At 44.3% G+C, this 25,575-nt stretch overlaps 2 protein-coding genes across 5 annotated transcripts in view; one reads left to right on the top strand and one right to left on the bottom strand.

The window, feature by feature from the left end:
* Positions 1-534, top strand: part of fcho1 (FCH and mu domain containing endocytic adaptor 1) — a 56,618-nt gene extending 56,084 nt beyond the window's left edge. For all 3 annotated transcript variants that reach the window (XM_080003541.1, XM_080003543.1, XM_080003542.1), the window contains exon 28: positions 1-534. In XM_080003541.1, coding sequence (XP_079859667.1) covers positions 1-29 — 29 coding nt within the window. In that variant the 3' untranslated portion in view covers positions 30-534.
* On the bottom strand, positions 529-24,714 carry rfx2 (regulatory factor X, 2 (influences HLA class II expression)). 2 transcript variants are annotated; one of them, XM_080003571.1, is made up of 18 exons: positions 24,589-24,714; positions 16,223-16,334; positions 15,900-15,944; positions 15,633-15,712; positions 14,641-14,911; positions 12,466-12,540; positions 11,512-11,693; positions 11,263-11,382; positions 10,726-10,847; positions 10,314-10,432; positions 5,132-5,244; positions 4,664-4,815; positions 4,345-4,442; positions 4,099-4,248; positions 3,798-4,006; positions 3,554-3,707; positions 2,696-2,738; positions 529-2,602 (listed from the first exon to the last, which is right to left on the bottom strand). In XM_080003571.1, the coding sequence occupies exons 2-18, from the start codon at positions 16,325-16,327 to the stop codon at positions 2,481-2,483; spliced, it is 2,160 nt and encodes a 719-aa protein (XP_079859697.1). In that variant the 5' UTR covers positions 16,328-16,334; positions 24,589-24,714; the 3' UTR covers positions 529-2,480. The 2 variants fall into 2 exon arrangements, with proteins under 2 accessions (XP_079859697.1, XP_079859698.1); XM_080003572.1 differs by lacking the exon at positions 12,466-12,540.
* Between the last annotated feature and the right edge of the window lie 861 nt (positions 24,715-25,575).

Here is a 25,575-nt window from a genome sequence, read left to right on the forward strand (position 1 = left end):
GGAAATACATGGCCGGCTGCTCATTGTGAAGGGGTGCTGGAACTCATTGCACTTGGAGCCGACAGGAGCTTTCTTCTGGGAAGCGTCGCATCGCTTGGACCGAACAGCAACGTGCACTTACTTCTGACGGCGCCCTGTCCGCTGCGTTTGGACCAAGTCTTTCATTGTGCTCTTTGTTTTCCTCTTTCCTTTTTTTTAGTTCTGCTTTGTTCACTTGTTCGTTCGATCCTTCCATCAATTCCGTTCTGTGTGCCTTCGTATGGACGGATGAAACCGGATGGGGGAACTCGTTTCCCCTGACGTACGAGAGCGTGTAGGACTTATTTCTTAATGTCTTGAACAGTTGTCATGGAAACTAGGATTTTTGAGTTATGTGAATATGAAAGAAATCTATGGAAAAGAAATTACTAAATTGTATGAGTGTTTGGTAAGATTATTCAAATAAATATAGGGGGGGAGTTTGTAAATCTGCCGTTTGTTCATATTTGAGGTTTTGTGACTTTGGTATTTGATAAATAAAAAAAAAGCTTCACCCTGTGATTTACACTGATTTATTACACATTTTAACCCGGTACAAAATACAGTTGAACTATGCAGTTTATTACAGACTGTTGTCTGCCCTTAGGCTAGGTAAAGTGTTGTCAAGAACAGGTTTAAAAATACACAAAAATAAGGGTCCAGTATACTTGTAAGAACCAAATCTAATTCAATAAAAAATAATCCTCAGCCAAATGTCTAAACAGCATTACAAAAACATTACAAAGTACACATAGAAATTTCCCAAAGCACTTCAAAGGCAAATGACTGTGACAGGCACAAGTTACAAAAAGCCTTAAATAACAAACTTAGGATTTTCGTGGCTACAACAAAACCGTCTGAGGGAACTTGAGTGGGAAGGGAGCGGTCGATCAAAGAAAATTTCAACACAACTATGTCGATCAAATCAGCTAGAACAGTTCATATAAATAGTCATTTCTTTTGTGACTGTGTGTCACTCAATTCCGGCGCACAAGCACCACAAACTAATAACATTCATGTTGGAAAAAAAATTTTTTTTTTGGAGATTTGAAACAAATTCTACCCACAACCAGTCTTATCCATTAAATTAAACATCAAACCATTTTTCTTCCCCAATAAAATATGACCAGTACAGAGAAAGTAAGAAGTGTACAAATGAGAAGCTCCAAAGGCCACAGACGAACACACACGCACGCACACGCACGCACACACACATTCTATGTCATAAAGAAATATAGATATATTAATATATTTTAACAGTATCTTGGTGTCACGTACTTCAGCCTATAGTTAAAACTACTCGGCTATATATATATATATATTTATTTATATATATATATATAGAGTGTTTATATTGCAAAAGCAAAACATCTATGAGCATAAGTTATGAGAGCTGTTTACATTTAACTGCTTCCATTGATCAGATTTGGGCAAACACCTGGATAGAAGGATGGGGGGGGGGGGGGGTAAATCCCCGCTCTAATCAAGAGGGACATCCAGAAACAGCATGAGGTCTGAGGATGGAGGATCTTTCCACCTCCTCCTTGGACATAGAAGAGGGAAGGCTTCGCTGTGTGTGTGAGAGACAGGCTTCCAGTTCAGCGGAAATGTCTGAACCCCGGGACGCCGGCGGGCTCATCCCAGAACCCGCGGCGGTCCGTCACTCGAGGCCCGCGCACATGAGTCGCTGAGTTTATGCTTGGTTTGAATGGATTCTCTCGACAGGATGGATATTTGGACACACGCAAAGTATTATTTACAAGACAGGACCCGATACACACCGGTACCAGCGACAGGGGCTACACTCGCTGCATTTCATCTGAACCGGACAGAAGCGTCGAGGTAGTAGACTATCTACCGACAGACACGCTGTGGCTGAGCTGGTGGCCATTCCTTTGGGTCAGTAGGTTGCGTGGACTTGTATTTCCTTTTGTTGTTGTTGTTGTTGTTGTTACTGCTAGCTGCAGCAGAGGCAACGAGACGCCGACACCTAAACATTCCCCCCCCCAAAAAGGTGCTTTGAATGTCTTGAGGTTTTGGAAACGATACATTCATACTGCGGTAGAGGCACAGCTGAGGGAGAGATAGACATCTGTAGTGGTGGTTAAAGAGTTAGCATTCTAAGGCACTCAAATGACACTATGGCACGACTATTTAGGGGGTAAAAAAACCAAAACAAAACAAAAAAAAAAAAAAAAAGAAATGCCACACGACACTCATACCAAGGTTTCACACTCAACAAAAAGTTACTGCACAAAGTCATTCTTATTCACAGTTGCAACCAAAACAAAACAGTCAATAAACCCCTGTAAGTTAAAACCACACGTGGACTCCCCCTTAGCTTTATTTACACAGGCTGGCTGAGGGTGAGTGGATAAAGGGGCCAACGTTGCTACTCTCCTCCTCGCTCACTGCACCCTGGCTATGGAAGGGTAAATGGTGGACGGGGGCGCTGCCGGGGTTCAGATCTCCTGCAGCGAGTGGTTGATCTCAATGCGCTCCCTCTTGACCGCCGGCTCGCTGGGCCCCCGGGACACGTCGGCGTCGCTGCCCATGTCACTCATGTCATCGGAGAAGGATGGCTCTGGAGGAGGAGAAGAGCAGCGGAGGCAGCGTCAGTGTCAGCTGCTGCTTAAACCACTCGTGACTCAAAACTGAAAAACCACGGCAAGCTTACCTCTGTCCATGAGTGACGGTATCATAGAGGTGAGGTCACTGAACTGTGGTTTAAACAACAAAAAAAAAAACATGAGTACAAATGTACTGTCATTAAACAACACGCACACGCAGTGCTTTATCTGTCCACCGGGAGGAGCACAGTTTTTTTTTTTTTTTTTTAAAGGAATAAAATCCATATGGTTAACCTTTGCGTATCGGCACAGACATTCATCAAATAAAGAAACTCCTATTTGTAGAATACAAAGCATGTTATTAATACTTAAAAAAGTGAAAGTGGCTGCTTGTTGCACGCACAGAAGATTCCCAGCAGAGTCATCACATTTCACTTGTCACGGGAGGAGAGGAAGGCGGCTCTGGACCTTAGATCTGCTCTAGATCTGGACCTGTGTCCCTCAATGTGTCATTAGCGTCCGTGCTGAACGGGGACACTCGGCGCCACGCCCGATTGTAAAATGTCCGGTGTTACCGTCAACAGCAGTGTTGAGTCGTTGAGTTTATTTAGCGGTGGGAAAGATTCCTCACGGTGGCATCCCCACCTCAGACCAGGTGGGTGGAGTACAAATATTCAGGTTTTTTTTCTAAATAATTGCCATTGAGCTCAGCCTGGACGGAGGAGGAGCTTTTTTGGCAGAAAACAATAACAATAAAGTACAAATCTTACCTTCTCACTTAAAACTAATGTTTAACCTATAAAGAACTGCATGTTGGGTAAGCGACAAACCATAATTACTATCAACTGTTTAAATCCAAACTTAAAAGTGTTAAAATTATGACAATCCAAATAGGACATTTAATGACTCATTTCTTTAAGTGAGTCGATCCCAAGTTTGAGTTTTTCTTCTTATTTCCTTCTCACCTCTCCCATGACGGCGATGGGCGTTTCCCCGGTGGCCTGAGCCACGCGGTGCTCCACCAGGTAGAACATGTACTCGTCGTACAGCAGGCGGATGAGGTGGAAGGAACCAAAACTGGCGGCGCTGCGCAAGGTCAGGTCTCTGATCACCATGGAGCTGCGGGGAGAAGATGAGGAACGTTGACATTGAATCCCCCATGATGCACCATGGGGGGGGGGGGGGTCCAACAGGAAGCTCTCCTTCTACCTGTAGAAGGACCACTTGAGCAGGAACTGGCGGGCGGCCTTGGGGAGGCTGGGGCTGCCCTGGTGCGGCTTCAGGACCTGGGAGACCACGTTGTCCAGCCAGGCGGCCCACTGGTCCAGGGAGCTCTGCTGCTGCAGGGTCACCTTGAAGTCCTGCTCCAAGCGCTGCACCACGCTCTCGTCGCACTGGCAGACCCACGATGCCTGCTCCTGGAGGCATGCAACAACCCAGGAATGTTGGGATACGGTGTGTCTTGGGGTGATCAGACAAACTGGTAAAGACCCGCTGGTTGCGTCCCTACCTGGACGTTGGCAAAGTCGACGCGGTTGAGGTCGGAGAGCATCTGGTTGATCTGGGAGGTGTTCTGCAGGACGGCGCGGGCTGCCTGCGCCAGGTGGTTGAGGCTGGTGTAGCGGCGCAGCGTCTGGGCGAAGGCGCTCACCACCGCCGCCTAAGTCACACACAGAACAGACGTCAAAGAGGTGGACGCGTCAGGTGCGGCTACAGGAGTCTGGACAGGGAGGCCTCGCCTTTCCCTCCCTCCTACCTTGGTGCGGATGATTTCTTGGGGAAAGTCGCTCATAGCGGTGGTCAACCAGCCCTCCAGACTCTTTGCAAAGTTACGGATGGCCTGAGTGAGAGTGCCTGGAAATGGATAACACGCTCATCAACGGGGGAGTCAGTAACTAACACACACACACACACACACACACACACACACACACACACACACACACACACACACACACACACACACACACACACACACACACACACACACACACACACACACACACACACACACACACACACCGCGCCCGAGCACGGTCACTTTATTCATGATGTCGTTGGAGGATGGTACTGACTGGGGACGGGGCGCAGGACATCTGGGATGAGAATCTCCACCAGGGCCTGGTAGAGGATGTGGTCGCAGCTCCGCATCCACAACCGCACGGGCTCATATTTACACAGCGCGAGCAGCGTCTCTCGGGGGATCACACCTTCCAGGTCGTCATCGCTGCAGCAAACCCCACAGGAAAACCCAAACCCAAGCATTTATTAGCTGCCATCCCTGGAAATGCTATTTAATGTTTTGGTGACTGAACGCAAAAAGGCAGAGTTGGAAGTTAAAAAACAAAAACAAAAAAAACCTAGCAACGACCACGTAACGCATCTGTATGACTGCAAGGCTGCATGAAACTTAGCCGAATGTCTCTTGTAGAATAAATGTTTTGTTTTTTTTCCTCCCCAAAATCAATCTCGGAATAATATGAACGACGATAAACTATATTTTCCACATTCAGGATGGTGGGTTGGGGGTCTCCCGGGCTGACCTGCTAAGGATGGTGGTGTTCCCGTCACTAGATGGCGGCGTTGCATACCAGAAGCTCTGCCAGAGCTTCTCAATGTAGTGGAACTGGAGGTTCATCACCACGTCTAGGGTAGCCTGAGGGAGAGCCGAGGTGAGGGACGGAGGGGGGTGGGGGTGGTGGTGGGGGCGTGTAGGAAGGGGGGGGTAGAGTGGAGGGAAAAGAGAAAGGGAGAGGGGTGGGGGTGGGGGTGGGGGGGGCAGAACAAAACATACAGAGCTGAGCCATGGCAACCAGACACACAACAAAGTTTGCGCGAGCGGGCCAGGCAGGCGAGCAGCCTCTGGTCCCCCCCCCCCCCCCTCTCTCTCTCGCTCTGTCTCTCTAGACAATGAGCCCTCGCACATTAATCACCAGGACGGCCCTAAAGGCTACATTTAGTCTTTGGAGGCTCCTTATTTTCACTCGCTAGTCAATTCCACCCGCTGTAGAAGCCCTGGCTTTATTTGTTGGGGCAAAATAACTTCATAGATTTTTTTTGACACATTTCTTTTAGGGTTCATCAGTAAAACTCAAACTCCTTTTCACTGACGCGGCTTCCTCCGTCCTGTTAATATGCATGAGCCGCTGAGCATGTGACCAATGTCATTAACATACAGGCAACTACAACAAGTTGTAGTCGCCCGGCCAGGCGCACTACTCTAGGCCGCAGAGATCAAACAATTCTAGACTGGGAACGAGTTTAAATAAATAAATAGATAAATAAATAAATAAATAAATAAAAACCCTTTTGGGTGAAAGGCAGAAGTGAAACTCTTGTGTGATTGTATCCACCAGCGTGTGTGTGTGTGTGTGTGTGTGTGTGTGTGTCTATATTCTCCTCCTCTTCTCTTGCCAGAGCATATGCTTGCCCCCCTAGATCTTGTTACACAGCAGTGTAGGCTTCAATCACATGATATGTTTTTGCTTCCTCTCTCGTCATCGCCATGGAAACCTTGTTTACAGTTGCCACCGGCAACAGTTCAAACACTGAACTCCATAACAAAAAGTAGAATTCCCCATTCCCTCCAAACAGGCACATTTTACCTCCCCAGTTTTAACCACACAGGAAACAGCGGGTTTTTTTTGTAAAAAAAAAAAAAAGAGAAAATAAAACTGACGGGAGACAACACACTACACACTAAAAGGATGAGGCCTGCGGCAGATTCCTGGACTCTGCTACGCATACACGTGGTTAGCACCATGATTTATTCCCTCTATGAAGGTCTTATATTACCATTTAATAATCCTTTTCACAGGCAGCAGAATTTAAATGGCGTAGATGGCAGCACAATATTTGGCTGTTATTATCATAAGCTGTTCAAAACTTAAAAAAGGGGGCAGTTCCTTGCTGTATATAAAACACTGCACAAAAGCTCCCCCACACTACCTTACATAACTACACCAGCATAAAGTGAGGGAGAAAAACCGTTCCGTGTCCGGCTTATTGCTGTTATTTGCAGCAAAACTTCAAGTGACACCTGTAAACGCTTTGTGTATACCAAGTTAACCGGTCGCCGTTTGCCCGCAAAAAAAGGGGGAAAAGAAAAAACTAAATGCATAAACATTAAATCATCAATGGCCAGGGAGAGTGGAGAGAGTGACAGAAATGTGTTGGCAGACAAAGACGAGAGCCCATGTGCCTGTCCACAGACAAGGAAGCACAAAGGCCCACGGGGAGGCCGCCATAAAGACACCAAGATGTCCACCCAGCGTGCTGAAAGGTTAATTGGCATGTCTTGAAAGCAGCGTGGAGATGAAAGGACAGCTGGAACAAAAGAAGCGTGGTGAGGCTGGACAAGGGGAGGGCGGGGATAATATGATAAAGCCAGCGCTTTACCGCTTTAATCACGGTCTCTCCCCCTCCCTTCCTGGGGGAGTTTCTTCTGCCCACTCACATTTGCTCTGGTAGCAAGAAGCTTTGCACTTTGCTGCGCCGCCTGTGAAAATGTCACAGCTCCGAACGCGCATCGCAGCGATTCCTCCTTTCATCAGCGGAGCCGGCGCTGCGCTTCCAGCGAGGCCGGCCACCTGTTGAGAGCTGCCGCTGCTCGTGGACGTTTCTCTCTCGCGCCCTAGCGCATACAAGCAGCATGAGCGTCTACAGATTTGTACAGGAGGAGGAGTGCGGGGTCTTACACCGAGAACAGAAGCAAAATCGATTTAAATCAAAAACGCTTCTGGAATTCCTTCCCCTGAAAGCGGAATTTAGAAAGTGCAAGTGCAATCTAAACTGAATGAACTGGGAAATCGCAATCATTATACGAGCCTGTAGGTCTACATTAGGGATGGAACTGTACACAGTATGTTTATGTATACCGTTCAGTACGCCCCCCCATGGTTCAATACGCACACCGCAGTACCACAGAAATACAATATCCCGGTAGAAGTCCACCGGACGTGTTGGCACAGTGCACGGGCACGGCGTGCAGTAAGTGCTGCTTCCGATTAAGTCCACTGTTGGAGCTCCACTGGCCACATCAGCTGCGCAGCATTTCTCTACAATTTCGCAAGAGGTTTATTTATTTATCCAACTGTCCGCGGCTAGGCAGCCTTTTCCGATAGAAACACAAAATAAAAACGACATAGAAATGTTTATGTAAATAATGCAATCCACTAAGGTGTCCAGTTGGAAAATAACCTCCTGGGATGGCCGTGTCCCTCTTTATTATGAACTTCCCTTCAGACCCTCATCCTGTCCTTCACGAACGAGCCGGTTCTTTTGAATGGCTTTTTTTTTTTTTTTTTTAATGAATGAAGGGAACCAAGTCACGCCGTTTTTTTTTTTTGTCAAGTTTTACAGTTTTATGTTGTTGCTTAAGATGCCATCTCCTGCTGCCGACAAATATTTCCCCCTCTATGTAAGAGAAAGCCTATAGACCTCACACACACACACACACACACACACACACACACACACACACACACACACACACACACACACACACACACACACACACACACACACACACACACACCCTCCCTCCCTCCCCGGGAGGTGCCCTGGCTAAAAAGGAGCACACCCACTGTCATGTCAGGTTCACAAAGCGAAGGCACACTCACACTGGTCTGACTGTGAGGTTTAATTCTACTATTATTATTCATGTGTGAGAAATACTGTTTATACCTGTTCGACACAAAAATAACTATAATACTGGACACACACACACACACACACACACACACCTTTATCTGTCCACCGGGAGGAGCAGTGGTTCAAAGCGTAAAGCAACTCGCATATACGGTATAATCTCGCATTTGTTGAAAAATATACATGTTTTGTAACAAATATATTTCTGTACATCTAATAGAATATATACAACTCTGATTTTAAAGAACGAATGAATCAGTGTTTTATTTTTATTGTAGATGTATTTATTTGAATAAAACTAATGAAAACACTGTGCGTAAACCGTGTGTAACAACAGGGACACCTTGTCAGTTACTCCGCCTTATTTTCAAATCGCAATGTTGACAGGTATGGGCTTGGTGCACCTCCCTGCCCAAACCCCACCCCTCCACCTGAGCAAAGAGCACTTCACTGCGGATCTATTCAATCAATCCCATCCTATCTGATACGGAACCCGCAGCACTGCATGACTCAAGACAGTTAGATGGACCAGGGAACCACAGCTCACAGCTTAAATTAGATCTTTTCTAACAAATTTTATTTTATTTAAAATAATTGTGAAATATCGGAACAAATTTAATCGCAATACTTGATGTATCACAAATGTTCCCATATCGTGCATTTTTGCACCGCAGGAACTTTTTCATAGTTCTAAGAACTTTTTTGGAGGAATCGTCCCTTCTATTGTGTCCGCACTGCAGGAACTCCTGTAGGAACGATCCTTGTTCTGAGAACTCTGTTTAGAGTTACTTCTGTGGCTCACACTCCAGGGTAGGGACTGATTGGCACAAGAGGAACCTTCAGTGATGTAAGTCCACAGTCCGTCGGACTGAGTCAAACTGGTCAAGTCACATCACTCTTGGTGGGGACAGGCCCAGACACTCAATGCTAATAAAAAATAATAATACAAATTACTAAAGGAAAATAAATATATATATTTTTCAAATTGTATTTATTTATTTTTAATTGTAGATCTATTTAGTTCACGTTTAACTACGTGTATTGAACGAAACAAAAAATCCCGTGCGCTGTCCTGATGCCAGCCGATGCCTTAAGAAAAGTCAGAACAAACCTTTAAACTAAAATACGAGTGACGATTAAGCAACTGGATTGGTCATTTCTCTCCTCAAATTAGTTCAGAAACAAATTTTAACCGATAAGGTGAAATCAGTGAAAGTTATGGAGTAAATACAACACGGAACTCATTTTGAAACCCTGTTTGAAACCCACGTCACATCACGTCAGAGCTCCAGCAAGGTGAAAATACAACCAGAAAAAAGCCCTTGACCAGTATCCAGTTCTCGGGGACCTCCCCAGTTCCGGGTTCTGCTCATGGAGTCCCCAGAACAGTTCGGTGCAAAAACACTGCATAGTATTGTGAGGTCCCAGGTGATTCCCAACCCTTTTTTAATTTTGGAACTATCCACTATCCTGGACACCTCCCCTCCAACCACATCAACTTATGCAAATTATAACAACCCACCCACTGAACTTGAAACCCCGTCTCTCTCCATAGTCATTCACACAGAGCGTTTATTTATATATATATATATATATATATAAAATATATAAAATATAAAAATACTGAAACTGTACCATTAGCATAGGCACAAAACAGTGATACATACCGAACCGTGAGCCCACTGTACCATTGCATTCCTAGTCTACATTAGGCCTGAACGATATTAGAGGAAAAAAAGGTAGAGTTTTTTGTTTCGCCAATGGCAGAGTTAGCTTTCATTTAAAATGAAGGTACTACAAAAGTCACAATAATCACACAAAAGAAGCCTCATCTCATCCAAATACACCAATTAAGTTTGCAAATAACTAGGTTGTCCTGTAGTAATCCATTGTGGATGATTCTATGACAAATAGAAACCTGTGGCAGTTGCCAACTTGCCCCTTTTTGTGACCTTTTGTGATGTCACTATCGCACATGTAAAGTATCCTTGATAGGTTAGATGGACGGGGCTCATCTGCAGCACTGGGACAATCTGCTTTAGAGAATAGAAGGTTTGGGGCTGTGATGGGACCTACCTCGCAGTGGTCCCTATAAAGGGTCTGCAGCTTCTTAATGTCATTCATGCTGATGCGCTCCGGCAGTGGCAGGCTGCCCAGGTCAGGGGAGGGAAACGGAGGCAGGGCGTGGGACACGTCTAGACGCAGCAGAAAAACAGTCAAGGAGGCACAGGTGTCAGCCGCGCGCGCACACGCACGCACGCACGCACGCACACGCACACGCACAGAGAGAGAGAGAGACACAGAGACAAAACCTTGTAAAGTCGAGGTAAGACACCTGGCCTGTGTTGACAACGATGTTTACACATATGCCGTCGTTATCTCACCATAGTCACGCCGCCAAGTGGTCCAGGAGCTGATCTACTAGCGACTCACACGGTGTGTTTGTACTGGGTGAGGACAACAGAGGAACCTGTCTGGTAGTTCTTACCAATGTACTGCTGGTGGTGCTGGCTCTGGGCCGCCACAGACTGCTCTGGGGTGCTGGCTGAGTGCTGGGAGTTCCCGGACAGGCCGTCTGAGACGCCGTAGACCTTCTGCAGAGGCTTGAACCTGCAGAGAGGGGAGAGGGCAGGAGAGCCCTGTTGGCTGGGGCTGGAAGGTACTATTGGGCAACTGAGGGAGGAGAGGCAGCGCGTGGAAATGATGGATGGAAAAAGCCGAGGAGGAGGAGGAGGGGGAAAAAGAAAGGGAAGGAAGAGGGTTGTCCAGGACAAAGTGCAAGAGTGTCATGTCATCAAGATTACACTAACATTTGCACATCACCTTAAATACTGAATTACTTTGAAACAATCTGCGTCAACACAACCAAAATGAACAGAACACGATTGTGACTTCTTAAATGACACTCAGTGAGAGAGAACAGACCCCTGCCTCGGACGGTTAGTTCAGCTAGATGTGTGTGAGACAGACAGGCAAAGTGGGAAGTCGGAGATGGCCAAGGGCGGGAGTAAGGGATATTGCTGACCTCTGCTTCTGGTGGACCGGCTGCTGCCTCATGGCCATGTACTGAGAGTCCTCCTGCAGGCGGTTAAGTGGCGAGTCTGGCTTCACACGGATGCCATAGTAGTGGTACTTGGAGTTGCCTCTGGAGAGTGAGGACAGCCGGACAGCAGTGAGGGGTGGGGTGGAGATCGGTCGCTTGCAATCATTGTAATCATCATAATCTTCCTCAATCCAGCCCCCTCTGCCCCACGCCTAAAAGCATCATCTGTACCTGGTACCGAGGCGCCGGGTCCGGAGGCCCATGAAGACGGAGCGGATGAGCTTGCCGAAGGAGGCTGCGTTGACCGGGTCCAGTTTCTGCTCCTGACAGTGGCGCAGGTAGTGGTTGTACAGGGAGCTCCTGGGCAGGCTCACCCCTTCTGCTGTCTCATAGTTATCAAGCAGCCACTGCAGCTAAAAATACACACAGGACAAAAGGCTCCCATTCAGTCAGCCCTCATGGAGCGACGCTGCCACTTGATTGCCAACTGCCCAACAGGAGACAGTTGCCACACCTCTCATTGGACCAGAGAGGGTTCAAATGATGATACTCAAAAAAGACCCAATTTTTAAATACCCATTTTTAATGGTATCGTCATCTAGATATAAAATGCAAACTAAAGCCTGAAATGTGGATGGATAAGGCTGTACGATATAGTGATTGTAGAGAGGCCAGCTAAGGTAAACAGCTGTAATGCAGAGGGAGCCTCCAAATCAGAGTGAATTTGCCTTTGGATGGTTGGATTTGTTATGAGGAAAAGTCAAGTGGTACTGAATATCATTTCCATTCAATTCTGTCTGAATTTAGTTGATTGTCTCCAAATAAGAGGACGCAAATTATACTGCAATATAATTGAGTGACATTAAGTTTTTCGTCTTGATGCATTGTGTGCGGGAAATTCTGGGAAGGCTTCGTTGCGGTTGGCCTGGCAGTCATTTAGCTGTAACAATGTAGGAAAATGACAGCAATTTGGGAAAAATCTGTCTGCTTAAGTGCATGTAAAGAACTGGCAATTCACGATTATGAGATGCACTCATGAGCAACAGTAAAAGCAAATGCAAGTTCAGATTGAGAAAAGACAACACGGTGGGTTTGTGCGAGGCTGGTGATGCCAACAGCATGTGGCCAAAGCTCTGCATGTTTACTGAGGTCCTTTTTTCAAAAGAAAGCTCCTGGTTGACTTACATGGCTGTTGAGGAGGCTGCTTTTGTGAGTTGCAATTCCTTCAGACTTTTGGAGGTTTTCAATCGCCATTTCAAGCTAAAGAAAAAGGGGCATGCCAAAAATTTGGAGGGAAAAAAAAAATGAAGGTGAGTGGAAAATAAAGATGAGCAGTTAAGAGAAAGAATGAACAGAGATAGAGTGGAAGAGGTAAGGAGGACAGGGGAAAAAAAAAAAAAAAAAAAAAAGGTACAAGACTGTTAGCAGGCAGCCATATACTTGCATTTCCATCAAAACGAGTCTATGTTGCAGCAAAATGTATTATTGCCTTAAACAAGCATGCAAATCGAGGGTTAAGCTGCAAACTGACAAATTGCTGTCAGACTAATATATGCAAATAGGACCTAAAAACAGGGGAAGGGGTCGCATTGAAGTCAGGGCCAAAAGATTTAGAAAGACACCACCCCGCCAGAACAAATTAAATAACGAGGAAACACAATGTGACCGCGAGAGAATATTTGTAATACAGTTTTGTACTTTAAACAGGAACGGGACAATGGTTAAATAACTATATCATCCTTGCGTTCACTTTCAACTGGGCATCTAAAGGAGCCATTGTGAATGAACGTCAAAGTGTTAATACCGCCAGTGGTATGGACCACAGAAAACAGCGGAGAGTTAAACTGGTCGTCAAAGCGTATGACAAAACCAGGGACTTTCTTTTAAGCTTGCAAAGAAAATAAAGAGGAAAAAGTAATGTGTGGTATTGCAGCCAATCTTGAGACAGAGGAACAAGGAGAAAAAGAAGCAGGCAGTGTTCCAGGCTTTGAGAAGGTTCCCGAGGGCTCTTGGCCAAATGGTAATGAGCCCCAGGGGTTGCTTTGTTTCGCAAGGCGCTCAAGTGCCTGTGAAAACCTCCGAAATAAGACAGTGCTGAATTATTTAAGCCAGTGCCCCGGTTCTGGAGTCTCCCTGGCCGGCTCCTTTTTGCTCTCGACATGTTACTTTGGTGCCGGGAGGCCTGGACCTAGGCTAGCGTTACTCTATTCCCTAACCAAAAGCACCTGGTCTCCCTCCCTATCTGCGTCTAGAAAAAATGAAAAAAATAGAATAATGGTTATAAAAGTTGTGCGGTGATGATAGTTATTACTTACCACCAGCGTGCGTCAAACCCAGACTGCGATGAGAATGTTTGCTATGCGGGGCAATCTGTGTGTTAGTGTTCAAAGTGACTTATCTCCACTAAAGAGTGGACAGTGGAATGGCAAAGCAGTAAAGGTGGAGGTACATTTAAAACCTAGAGGTTTTTGACCAAAAAGACGTCTTCGGAACACCTTAAGAACACCTTGATGTGGTGATAAGGGTTCTTGTGCGGTTCTCAGCGCAAGCCCCCGAGGCAAACTATGTCTTTTTCTAAGTCCAAATGCCATTGCATCATGGAAGGGGCCCGACTTCAACCTCCCTTTCCATGTCACAATGTTTGCATGCTCTATACATACCGAATTTCCTCAAATATAAGCCTTGTTTACCAGTCTTTGAGTCAGTGTGTTTATTTTTTTCCTCCTCCCATGCTGCGCTGCACACCCGACGCTTCCCATGTTCCGGTGTTTTTATTTTAGATCTTTTTGTTTTTGTTAGTTTCTAGTTGTATGAAACAAACATTTTAAATCCAACTAAGGGACGTTCCGCCATGGATCAGGACAGTGGAGAGAGAGTGCCAGTGAGGTCCAATGTGCGGCTGTTCCAGTGTTTTTGAACAAACAAAAGAATGCAGGTTTATTTTAGATGTATTTATTTTGAGGAGCACGGCACCCAGACGGCGGTTGAGGTAAATAAAAGGCTATTTGAGGAAAAACGGGTAATGTCAATAAATGACAGCGTGATTTTTTCTTTATGTCAAAGCCAAGCCACTGCCAACTCCTCTCGCTGTAGAGTTTGTGCTTTCACCGCACAGTTCTTATTGAGTATTCTGCTGACGGTGTTCTCCAGTGGTTCTCACATCTTTTGTTCTTGCACCTTTTTAAGTGTATCTCCTGCTTTAAGAGAGCGGAAATCATCTTCATCTTATAAGCAACACCACTCAGGATTTGAGCTCACAACCGCTTCTCAGCCTTCAGTGGGCGCATTAGTTCCATTTGGACAGAAATCAGATGTGGTACTACTACAAACAGTTGGGGATCGTATGGGATGGGTGCTCACCATAGCCGAGGAGGAGCGTGAGGACTGCGAGGCATGGTGGCGGTTACCATCCATGCCGGTCCCATGGATCAGGTAGGTGCTGCCACTGGGGATGATCTGGCTGCTGCCCACATCCATGGCGATGCCGACCATGCTGTGAGGGGGCATCACACTGCTGGCAGAGGAGACCACGGTAGTGACCTGAGTTCCTCCAGCCTGAGAGTCAAAGTAGGCTCCCCCACTACTCTGGCCATACAGCTGGGCCTCCGGGTTGTAGGAGTAGGCCGTTCGTCTGGGGTGGGGGGGGCAATGGCACGTGAGACAAGAGATAGACAGAGATACAAGTACTTTGAGAGCAACAAACTAACACACATTCTCAAAAACCCGATCCGAACTGTGGCAGTCTTTATATTCTGAAATGTTATTAGACTAGACGTGTCTTTTACAGTTAAGGGATGCGGAGCCGGAATGAGCAAACAGGGAGAGACAGAACGGGTGGAAAACGTTCCTTCTCCGGAGGCAGAGAGTGTCGGACAGGTTGAAAATCATCACACTGATTTAATATCATTGGGTTAGGGTAATTGCGTTTGGGGGGGCTCTGTCCATAGCCATCAATCCTCCGGTTTTCTACGCTATTTAGCCTAATGTAAAAGGTTGGCAGGTATGGCTGTCCCGGCTCCTTCAGCTGAGGTAACACAGTCTGTACGGGAAGGGCGGGGAGATAGGGAGGTGGAAACCGAAGCACTGGCCTCTGAGAGCCAGGGAAAAACTAAACAGATTCACTGGAATGGATTGTCCCCTGCCCCATCTATTCCGGCATCATGATGGCATATGTGAAAGGGCGCAAGGCGGAAATGTTCCGGAGTATAACAGCATGTGTGAATAGTGGAAATGACTAGCAGTGCCGGAAAGGTTATCCAGGTAATTTACCAGGAACTAAGTTTGAAAGGGGCCTCATTTTTAGAGGGGACAACTCTGAACATGAGGCAAGTTAGTGTTGTAACCTTGCTTACATAGTTCCGTTGGTGTAAACAGTATCTCCACCTTCTATGTATTGGACCTGGGATGGATAGATGTGTTGCACCTGCTGAACCTACGAACAGAGAATAATTTGAAACAGTGAGGCACAACCACAGGAAAAACTTAAACAGTTCCAAATAGTTGCTTATTCAGAAGAGCATGACCATCAGAGCTCTTAAATGTTAAGAGTCTGACATGTTGAAATGTGCACGTGTAGCTGCTTATGGGCCTGTTGAACCCTTGGCACAGCATTGTTGTACCTGTACTGCCTTTTGAGTTGACCCCGTAGTTTGAACCAACACCCTCTGTGTGAATAGATAGAAGAACAGTTACATCAAAAAAAGGTGCCCACTGATATGCACACACACAATAATACTATCTATCTCACACCATTACAGGGATATGGCGGCTAGGATATTGCAAAAGTATGAATAAATCTAGTTTTCCAATCTATGTCAAATGAAAGCATCAAGCAAAGATATGGAATGAAATATTAGTCATATAATTCCAGGTTATTCAGCCCCAACAGCCGTGAACCAATGGAGAATTGATCCAATGATCAACTATGGCAGGAGCGATCTACCTGCTGGGAGGCAGGGACGAGCTGTACCACTGGGGCCTGGGCGGGCGTTGACGTGCGCAAAGCCACGCTGGACGTGGAATCCGTCCCTCCCTCAGAGCTCTGCATTCTGGGACTGTAAGGGACAGGACATTAGATTCTGGATGAAGATATTATTTCTCACACACACACACACACACACACACACACACACACACACACACACACACACACACACACACACACACACACACACACACACACACACACACACACACACACACACACACACACACACACACACACACACACACACACACCCTGCCAAGTCAAGCTGAGTCAGAGCACTGAGGCCATCCGAGGCTGCTCACTGCTGGCCATTTAAAGTAAAACACCAGCCTACCCAGTAACTTTGTACAACAGAAGTCCTTCTAGCAGGACAGACAAGTTTGGCAAAGTAAAAACACATCAGAATACAACAAGAATTGTCCTCTTATCCTCAAGGACCAAGACCTTGATGCTAATGCTGACGTTATTCCTGCAAAGCAACAATGTAGCACTAAACTACACTAATGCCTACATGACTGACATACTGGCTCTTTTCTATCTCTTTATTTATTTTTTAAAGAAAAGTGGGATCAAGGAAAGGGTAAGAAATAATGGTACAGCAAGAACAGATAAATGGATGAAAGAAAAGACCAAATAAAAAAAAGCTTTCCAAGACAGAAAAATGGAGGAGGTTTTGGGGGGGCGGGCGGCAGTGGGGCTCCAATCCCCGCCAGCATCCTGATGATATCCAGTGTTTGTTTCGGACGAGAGCCGCTCTCTGGAGGCTCCAATAATCCAGCTGATATGAGGAAATTCCTCTATGCTTTGTAAACGTTTGTCGGTTGCTATGGTGAGGAATCCATGACGACCACCCCTAATTCTGCCTCCTCCCCGCTCTCCTCTCACTTTTTTCACTCCTTAGAAAGCTCAAGCACAGGAACTTTCGAGTGTGGCCACAAAGAGAAGAGGGGGGAAAGGGATTAGCAAAGGGGAAGGAAGGGGCAAGGGAGTGGGGGTAGAGTTAGTTGGGGGGGGGGGGGGTGGCAGGGGGTGAGGGGAGGGTGAGTTGGGAGGTGGTAAAAAAGAAGTGTGCTGAGAGAATTAAATGCTCTTTCATATTAGCCAATATCCCAAACTAGCAAGTCGTTCCAGCTCCAAATGAGCCAGTCAATCATCGACAAGGCGCTTCTCTGGAATAATTACATTCAAGGCCTGCAAGATTCAACCTGCACAAGACATGGAGCTCTGCTCTAAAAACCCACCACCCTGCTTCCAAGATTATTAGCAGTAAGACATTACTCAAGTTTTTATTTTTATTTTTTTTATTTCCAATTTAAAGAAAGGAAAAGGTTGCCCACTGTGCACACCAATTAGGTTGTCGCAATCCATAGGTTGAGTTAGTCAAAGTAACAGGTGAAATGTCCAAGTAGTAGCTGTGATATTTTCTTTATACTCCTTAACTATGACTAGGATCATAAAAATGTTTTTTTGGGGGGCCAGGGGAAATTTTGCCATTCATTTCACAAAAAAATATTAATTTCAGCTTCAGCCTGGCAGTGCTTCAATTGCCACAAATTGTAAAATTGTGGGGCATCTATGACAAACCAATGACCAACGGTAGCAGAACTGCAAAATAAGGAAAGGAGTACTTGCAAACAAAATATTCACCAATTTGTGAGAGGTTGTGAAATTGTGCTTCTTACAGGGAATAAGAGTGAACAACACAGTTGGGTGTGCCACCGCTGAAGTTTTCTGATGATAGACATCACCACAGGGCAAAACCACAGTTTTGCCTACATGACTAATCAAGTACGCACTGGAGACCTATGTTGAAATTCCTGAAAATGTGAAAATTCTTTATCACACTTCACACACCCGTGGAATTCATCAGTCAGAAAGAAAACATGCTATAAAAGCCCAAAACACTGTCACTACTACCTGTGGTGAAAGCGATCTCTTCCAGTAGCTGTGGGCACAAATATCTTCTTTTAGAAAAACTTTTGTTTGCCTGTTGAGTTAAACACAGGGACTGGGGCAGCCCCTAGGGTTCCGTTGCACTCTTATGGTTTGCTTGGCAAGGCAAGCTGGTGGGGGTAATAGAATTGACCACTGGCAAGCGCATCAACATCTATAAAAACTCAATCAAAGTGCCATCCTTAATATGCTGTGAAGTGCACCAAATTGTTGAGACTGGAGCGGAGGAACCATGCAGGCAACGAGTAGTCCTTCTCCTCAGCCCTCAGGAAGGTTAAAAGCCACACAAATTCCCCACCAGCAGCTATGGGCGGCACAAAGACAAAACCCAGCAGGAGACTCAGCAGACCACTGTTGAAAACATCCCCTGAATGGGCTGCTCTTTAGAGCCAAGTCTTTCTCCTTCCAACCAGCAGACAACTTCACACACAAAGGAAAGGAGCCCATTTTCACTCAGACAAATCCCGAATGGACAATTAAGAAAATTCGAAAAGCAAAGCTAGGAGTTACTTTTGTTTCAAAAGTGGTAAGAAAATGCAGAAAAAAAACCTCTGAATAACTACATCTTAACGTGAGCAATACAGACAAGATTTAAACATCTGTCATGGACATATCTAACTTAAACAGCACTCAATCAGAGGAAAACACATGCAGATGTTCAATTAAAAGCAGGAGCCCACAGTCTTGGCTCATGTTTGCACTGGCCCACATTGTTTGCAGAGCAACAACGGTTGCTAGTGGCAACACCGTCCACTCCCGTTTCCAGGAGCCTGTTGCTACGCAACCAACAGAATACTTCCCAAACCAAACAAACAATGCCATCCCCTAACTGATCCCTCTATCTCACACTAAGCAGAAACTTACAACAATAAATGTGTAAGCTATTAATTTCAGGCACCAGAGAGAAGAAAGCGAGGACAAAATTATTTTGATGCTTTACTGAGGAAAGATAACTTTGTTAAAAGACTTTCCCTGGTTCAGACATATTGAAGTGTTCTATTTTGGCGTCTACTTGGTAGTCATTAAAGAAAGAATGCGTTAGACAGGAAGGCAAAGGTTGTCCTTTTCTTCAATCCATCCAAAATAATTGTTCACAAAACAAATGCAAAAGCCAAGGGAAAGTAGTAAAATATCTTAGTCAAAGGATTTGTCACAGTCTTGCTTTTTTCACAGCACAATACAAGCTGAAATAACATGGAAAAAAGAGCCAGAAAACTGTTAGTGACATATGTGATACATACTTTAGCTATGCTTTTACTACCAGCTAGACCACAAAACAAGCGATGCATTTTCTCAGAGAAAAGCAACAGGTATTCTTGATAGGGCTCTAACACACACTTCCACATCTCAGGAAATGCATTAAAATAACCCTTAGAGGAAACATTAACTTTTGCGCTGTTAAACAAAACTCATTGACTTCCTTCTTTGATTTCATGGAAAAAAAAATAAAAAATGTAAAAAATTAAAGCACAGACACAATGAGTGAATTAAGATATGATAAGAGATTTCCACAACACAGGCTGTTCCTCAAGCCAACTCATTAATTCATGGCTAATCCAATCAAAGCAGCTCTTGCGGTCTGCAGATGGCAGGGTAAGAGGGAGAGAGAGCGAAAGAGACCAACACAGAGTGGAAAGAAGGGGCTGAAGCCCCCGGCTTGTGATCTCCCACACACACACACACACACACACACACACACACACACACACACACACACACACACACACACACACACACACACACACACACACACACACACACACACACACACACACACACACACACACACACACAAACCTGTCCACTCTATCAGTCACCATGGGCACTGAAGTCCTGACAGCAACGGAGAGAACGATCAAACCGTTTCCATGGAGACGGTATGTTCGCCCATGCACTATACCAACAGCCCCATCCCCCTTCTTCTAACCTCATCCAGATTTCCAGGCCCTCCCCCCCAACATTAAAGATCTCAACATGAAGAAAAGAGGTAAGAAACAGTGCATCTACGCAGTTCTGAGAAGTTTCACTGTAAACACACCAAACACAGAGGTGGAAGTGTGGGCGCAATCTCAAACGATGAATTACCTTATCTTGTTGAAACGCACGTCACTCTCAAGAACTACAGAAATTGGTACAGGAAATAAATGTTATTTTTTTTAATCCAATAATTGAATTTGAAATAATTAAAAAATGTTTAAATGATGTAAAATGGTGAAATACAACAATCCACTACCTGGTTCTGTCCATTTGCTAGGTAGGAAAGGATTTGTCCATCTAATGAATTCTAATAAATTAATTTATATCATATGTTGTGAAGCTCATTTTTATGTGAATGCGCTGAGATGCATTCAAAAGACTTGATCAACTTTAAAAAAAGAAGCAAAAAGCAAGTTGATATCCTTCTTTGTGTATAGTGGTTGCAATTGCAGTTATTAGGTTTTGTGACATGCATGTAACTTGTTTTGATGTGGCTTCCATCTATCATGAAAATCGGTTTCATTTTAAAGCTAGCTTATAGCTAGATTCAACATATTAGAAAGTTCTAGCCATAACAGACCCTAATGCCAATGTTTGTAATGGTGCAGAAAAGGGTGGCATTCTCTTTGATAATGAATGAAACCCAATTATTGTAAAAGGACAATCTAATGGGACATCAACAAAAAAAATAAATAATTACATTGACGTATTGGTGAAAAAGTGTGCAAGACTATCAAGTATGCCTCGATTTCTCCACCTTCCTCAGCTGCGTCTATCAAACTGCGAATCAAATAACTGCTGAAGTGCAACCCAACTGGAGACTCAGCGAATCTCTTAAGAAACCAAAGGCTTAACCTTGCTCTACTCTGACATATCAGAACAAATCTCACTCCAGTTAATGCTCGCACCAAGCTTGCTTACAATTTATATATTTTATTTTTATTTAATTATTATTATTTTTGAATCAAGTTTACTCTGGTATTCTTGTTTTTCCTAACACCAGACAAAAGTAGTCAAATAAAGAAACATCTCTTATGAAACCAAACTGAAACTCTGAAGAGACCACAGAGGGAGGTGGTACTGTTCCTGACTCAAAAAAATAGGATGGGTGGGGGTTGTCATTGTAATGCAAATGTCACAGCCATGTCTGCTGTTTGTGGCAGGAAATTTAATTAGCAGTTGTGTAGCTACGATACAAACCAGGTAGAATGTTAAGAATGCCCATGATGACACAGAAAAAATCTCCCAACATGTTTTAACCTGTTGCCACTGTATGTAAGGGCCAACCAAGAGCAACATTTTTGTGTACACAAGGAGGTTGTTTTCGTGTACCCTAGCAACATGAGCCCACAATGATTTCTAAAACCCTTCTACCCCAGAAGACCAGACACAGGAAGACACAACAGAATCACGTGGACACTTAACATTAAAACCAATTCTCAGTCGTCAGAATGTTGTTAAAATGTTACCCTCACTACAAAAGGATGAAAATTCTTGAACAAATAAATTAAATATCAAGACGCTGAAACAGTCGTGTGTAGAAATGGTACTAATAATTTCCACTTTAACAAGCCCCATTCTTCACTCGGCTCACTGTGATCATTTGACATGCCTATGACTGGTGAATTGGGATAACCAAAGCCAGTGGGGTTGATAGCAGAAAAGAACAAACAAAAGCCATGCTTCAGTTGGTATATCAACATATAGACTTTAATCCGTGAAGCTACAAATAATAAATTCAGAATGAACACAACGAACACCACAAACGTGACTAAAAGCTGTGTCAGGTCACCCCTGCCCAAAAGACCACTGCAGCTGTTGAAAGCTGCTCTGTACACACAAGTCCATTTAACTCTTAAAATGGTATATGGGTGATGTAGACATTTCTGAGTACAATCACCTAGAGGGGGCTTTTTACAAGGGTACAGAGGAAGAAAGCGGGCAAGGCCTAAATCTCAAGCACAAGTGTCAGTGAATTACAGACCACTGCGGCACCCATTGCTGGAAAACAGCAAAGTGTTAGCAAAATGAAACATTTTAGGCTTTGCCAATAATAATGTGAGAGGCACAACTTAGTCTCCATGTTTCCATTTTAAGAGAAGAAAGCTGTATTACTACCTTACAAATGAGTAATAAATAAAGTGCATAGTTTTGCCCCAACCTTATCGGCTAAGGCATTCTTTGATCTTTTCCTAATTTTGACCTGCTCGTGCAAACTAAAGCTACGAACTTGCTCTTGCCAAAAAAGGAGATAAAAATAACTTGACTGAAAAAAGTATTTTGAAAGAATACAATTTTCCTCCTCAAGCCAACCCAATGTACTTTCTTTCCAGAACATTGGTTGTATTTGTATATCAAGTTGCCATGTAAACATAATAGTGTTATGCTCTTGTGCTTTTATATTTTGCTCTGGAAAGTTTGTAACCTATGTAAATTAAGCTTCTCCCTGCGGCACTGTCAAAACTAAAATGTTCTAGTACACAGATCTAATTCTCTTGTCTTACCAAATACAAGCTTTAAAAAAAGAAAAACAAAAAACATAGACAGCCATGCTCTTTAAAGACAGCACTTAGATGAAAAAGTTAAGATTATAATATGCAGCTGTGTCCTCTTCAAGCAGGACAGGGGGGGCGTCTCAACACACACACACACACACACACACTTAAGAGGAGGGCGGTAATGCAAAGGTGTAGTATGCAAGGCGCCACAAAAAAACAAAACATGAAGAAAAACTAAAATTTGCAATCTACCAATAGTTAGTCGGTGTAAGTGTGCTCATCATACACCCCAGCCCCCAGCAATTTTCATTGCTCACGAGAAATGAGCAATTAGCTGTATGGACAAATACCATGGCAACCAAAGGAACATCACCATCAAGGACTTTTTGGAAATATAACTCAAATGGGGTCTGATCAGCTCTTCCCGCATAAACTAATAGAGGGTGTTGCTTCAGGGTAAAGAGGTGAATAAGTGGAGGATGAAGTCTCATTTGAGAAACTAAGGGCAACTTTCCGCCAGTAGTGTCCCATAATACATCGGCAATTCAAACAAATGTTATGGTAAAAGCAGCACATTTATCGCTCAGTGCCAAAGTAAAACCCAAGACAATAGTACACTGACAAACCGTCACAGCGCCACCTAGCAGTCTGCTTGATGTATTCGGGATTTATTTAACATAATTATACTTTATTAGGGTAATGGTGCTGTTACAGCAGCACACACCAAAACATAGGCAATAATAATGGTCATAAGATGGAAAAATGTTTAAAAAAATGCAATACAACTAAACATTTATTAAAATAATACACAATAAACCTAAAAATGTACAATAAACATCGGTATCAACAATTTACATTCCGTGAAAAATACGACATTGTGCAAGTTTACCTATATAATAAAATCTGTACATAAGTGGAAAACGAGACATGCCGATATGGCATTAACTTCTCTTAACAAGTGTAAAAAATACAACAATTTAAACTTGTATTCTCGGTAGTGTTACTACAGGGAATAAAAGACGAGGAAGCCAATATTAGTCAATGTACAGACCGGGGTGTGTACACTAAAATACTACCAATCAACCGCTAGCAAACATTAGCCAGGAGAGCCACCTGCTCAGGGTAAAAAACAACAACAATCCAAATACACCCACAGGGGAAATAAAGACGAAACATAATAAAGAAATGTTTTAACAGTTTTAACAAACAGAGAGAGCCTTACGGCGGACTTTAAACTTGTCACCGTGCCTGGTTCCGCTGAGTTAGCATTAGCACTAGCATTAGCAACCTGTAGCTCTAGGATGGAACACACACACACACACACACACACACACACACACACACACACACACACACACACACACACACACACACACACACACACACACACACACACACACACACACACACACACACGAGCGGTTCGATTGTCAACGTTGTTTAATTTAAAAAAATGTATAATAATTAACAATCGAATGAAAACACTTTCATGTATCCACTCCGTATTTGCTTTGAGACGCGTTGGATCACGTCCATGTAAGTTAAGATTTTTTTTTTTTTCTGGGCGAAAACACTTCACTGGTGGATTGACGCGAACTATAAAAAGTTTGTGGTGGAAGAAGACGCACGCGCACAAACACGCGTATAGTACGCGCGCACACGCGCGCCGCGTTTAACACACACACACACACACACACACACACACACACACACACACACACACACACACACACACACACACTATAGAATTGGATGCAACCGTTAAAACACAAAAGGGGGAAAAGGAGGAATTTTGAGCATCAAATAATTATGTTACACGCAATTCGGCTTTTAACTTAAATGTCTCAATTCTTCCCAACAACAAACATAACACACACGTATATGCATAGTCACCTCCGCCTTGTTTAAAGTTCTGCCCTGGTTGCACTCGTTCCCCTCTCTCGCCGCCCGTCGACTCTCCGTTGCCGCCGCTGTTGCCGCTGCTGTCGCTGAGTGTTGCCCGTTGGTAAGTAACTGTCTCCAGGACTACAGTCACTATGGCGAGGCGGGGTCTCGGAGCAATAGTTGCTACTCTTCACCACCTACGTCATCGCGTCGGGGGGGGGGGGCAGAGGAGGTTAAGCCCCGCCCCTCCACGTAAGAGGACGCGCAGCGACCGCGAGGTGGCGGTGGCGACACGCGCTACAATTATACGTGGATTTTATTTTGATTAAATTTTGTTTTTAATGTAATAAAAGGTGGCCCCGTGCCCTTCTTGGTTTGAGATTGGGGACAGGATTGATTACAACGTGAAACACATTAAAACGAGAGCTTGGCCGCTCAGAAGTGAAGTCTATAAGAAAAAAGTGAATTTTATAACAAAAAAAACCGCTTGTTATAAAATTCACTTTTGTTATCACAAATTTGGCCAAGGTCCACATACATGTATGGTTTCAAATAATTCACTTAAAACATATATAAACTTCAGCCAAACATATATAAAAGTACAAGTAAAAAGTGAAACGCTATCGTACACACCTGTTAACCATACACACAAAGGCTTCACGTTAGTGCAGGAGTGACAGTATTTATCTTTATTATTGTTGTATGCGCCTGAGAGAGACATTTTGGGAACACCTTCCGAGGTGGCCAGCATCTGTTTACTGAGAGTGCTCAGTGGCATATCAGCTGGTTGCCATGGGCAAGAGAAGCCCTTCTTTATTTATTATTCATGTTATTAGTATATATGTAAATAACCTGGGGCTGAAACTCAGTCACCAGACCAGCCACTTCGACCCCATTACCTTGTCATGTCTCAAGTTGTATGTTTGCTGGCCCTGTGTGTGTCTAGGTATGTGCATGTATGTTGATGTATGTGCCAGCACACTTACTATTGTTTCT

Source organism: Zeus faber (assembly GCF_960531495.2).
Source record: "Zeus faber genome assembly, chromosome: 1".
Lineage (NCBI taxonomy): Eukaryota > Metazoa > Chordata > Actinopteri > Zeiformes > Zeidae > Zeus > Zeus faber.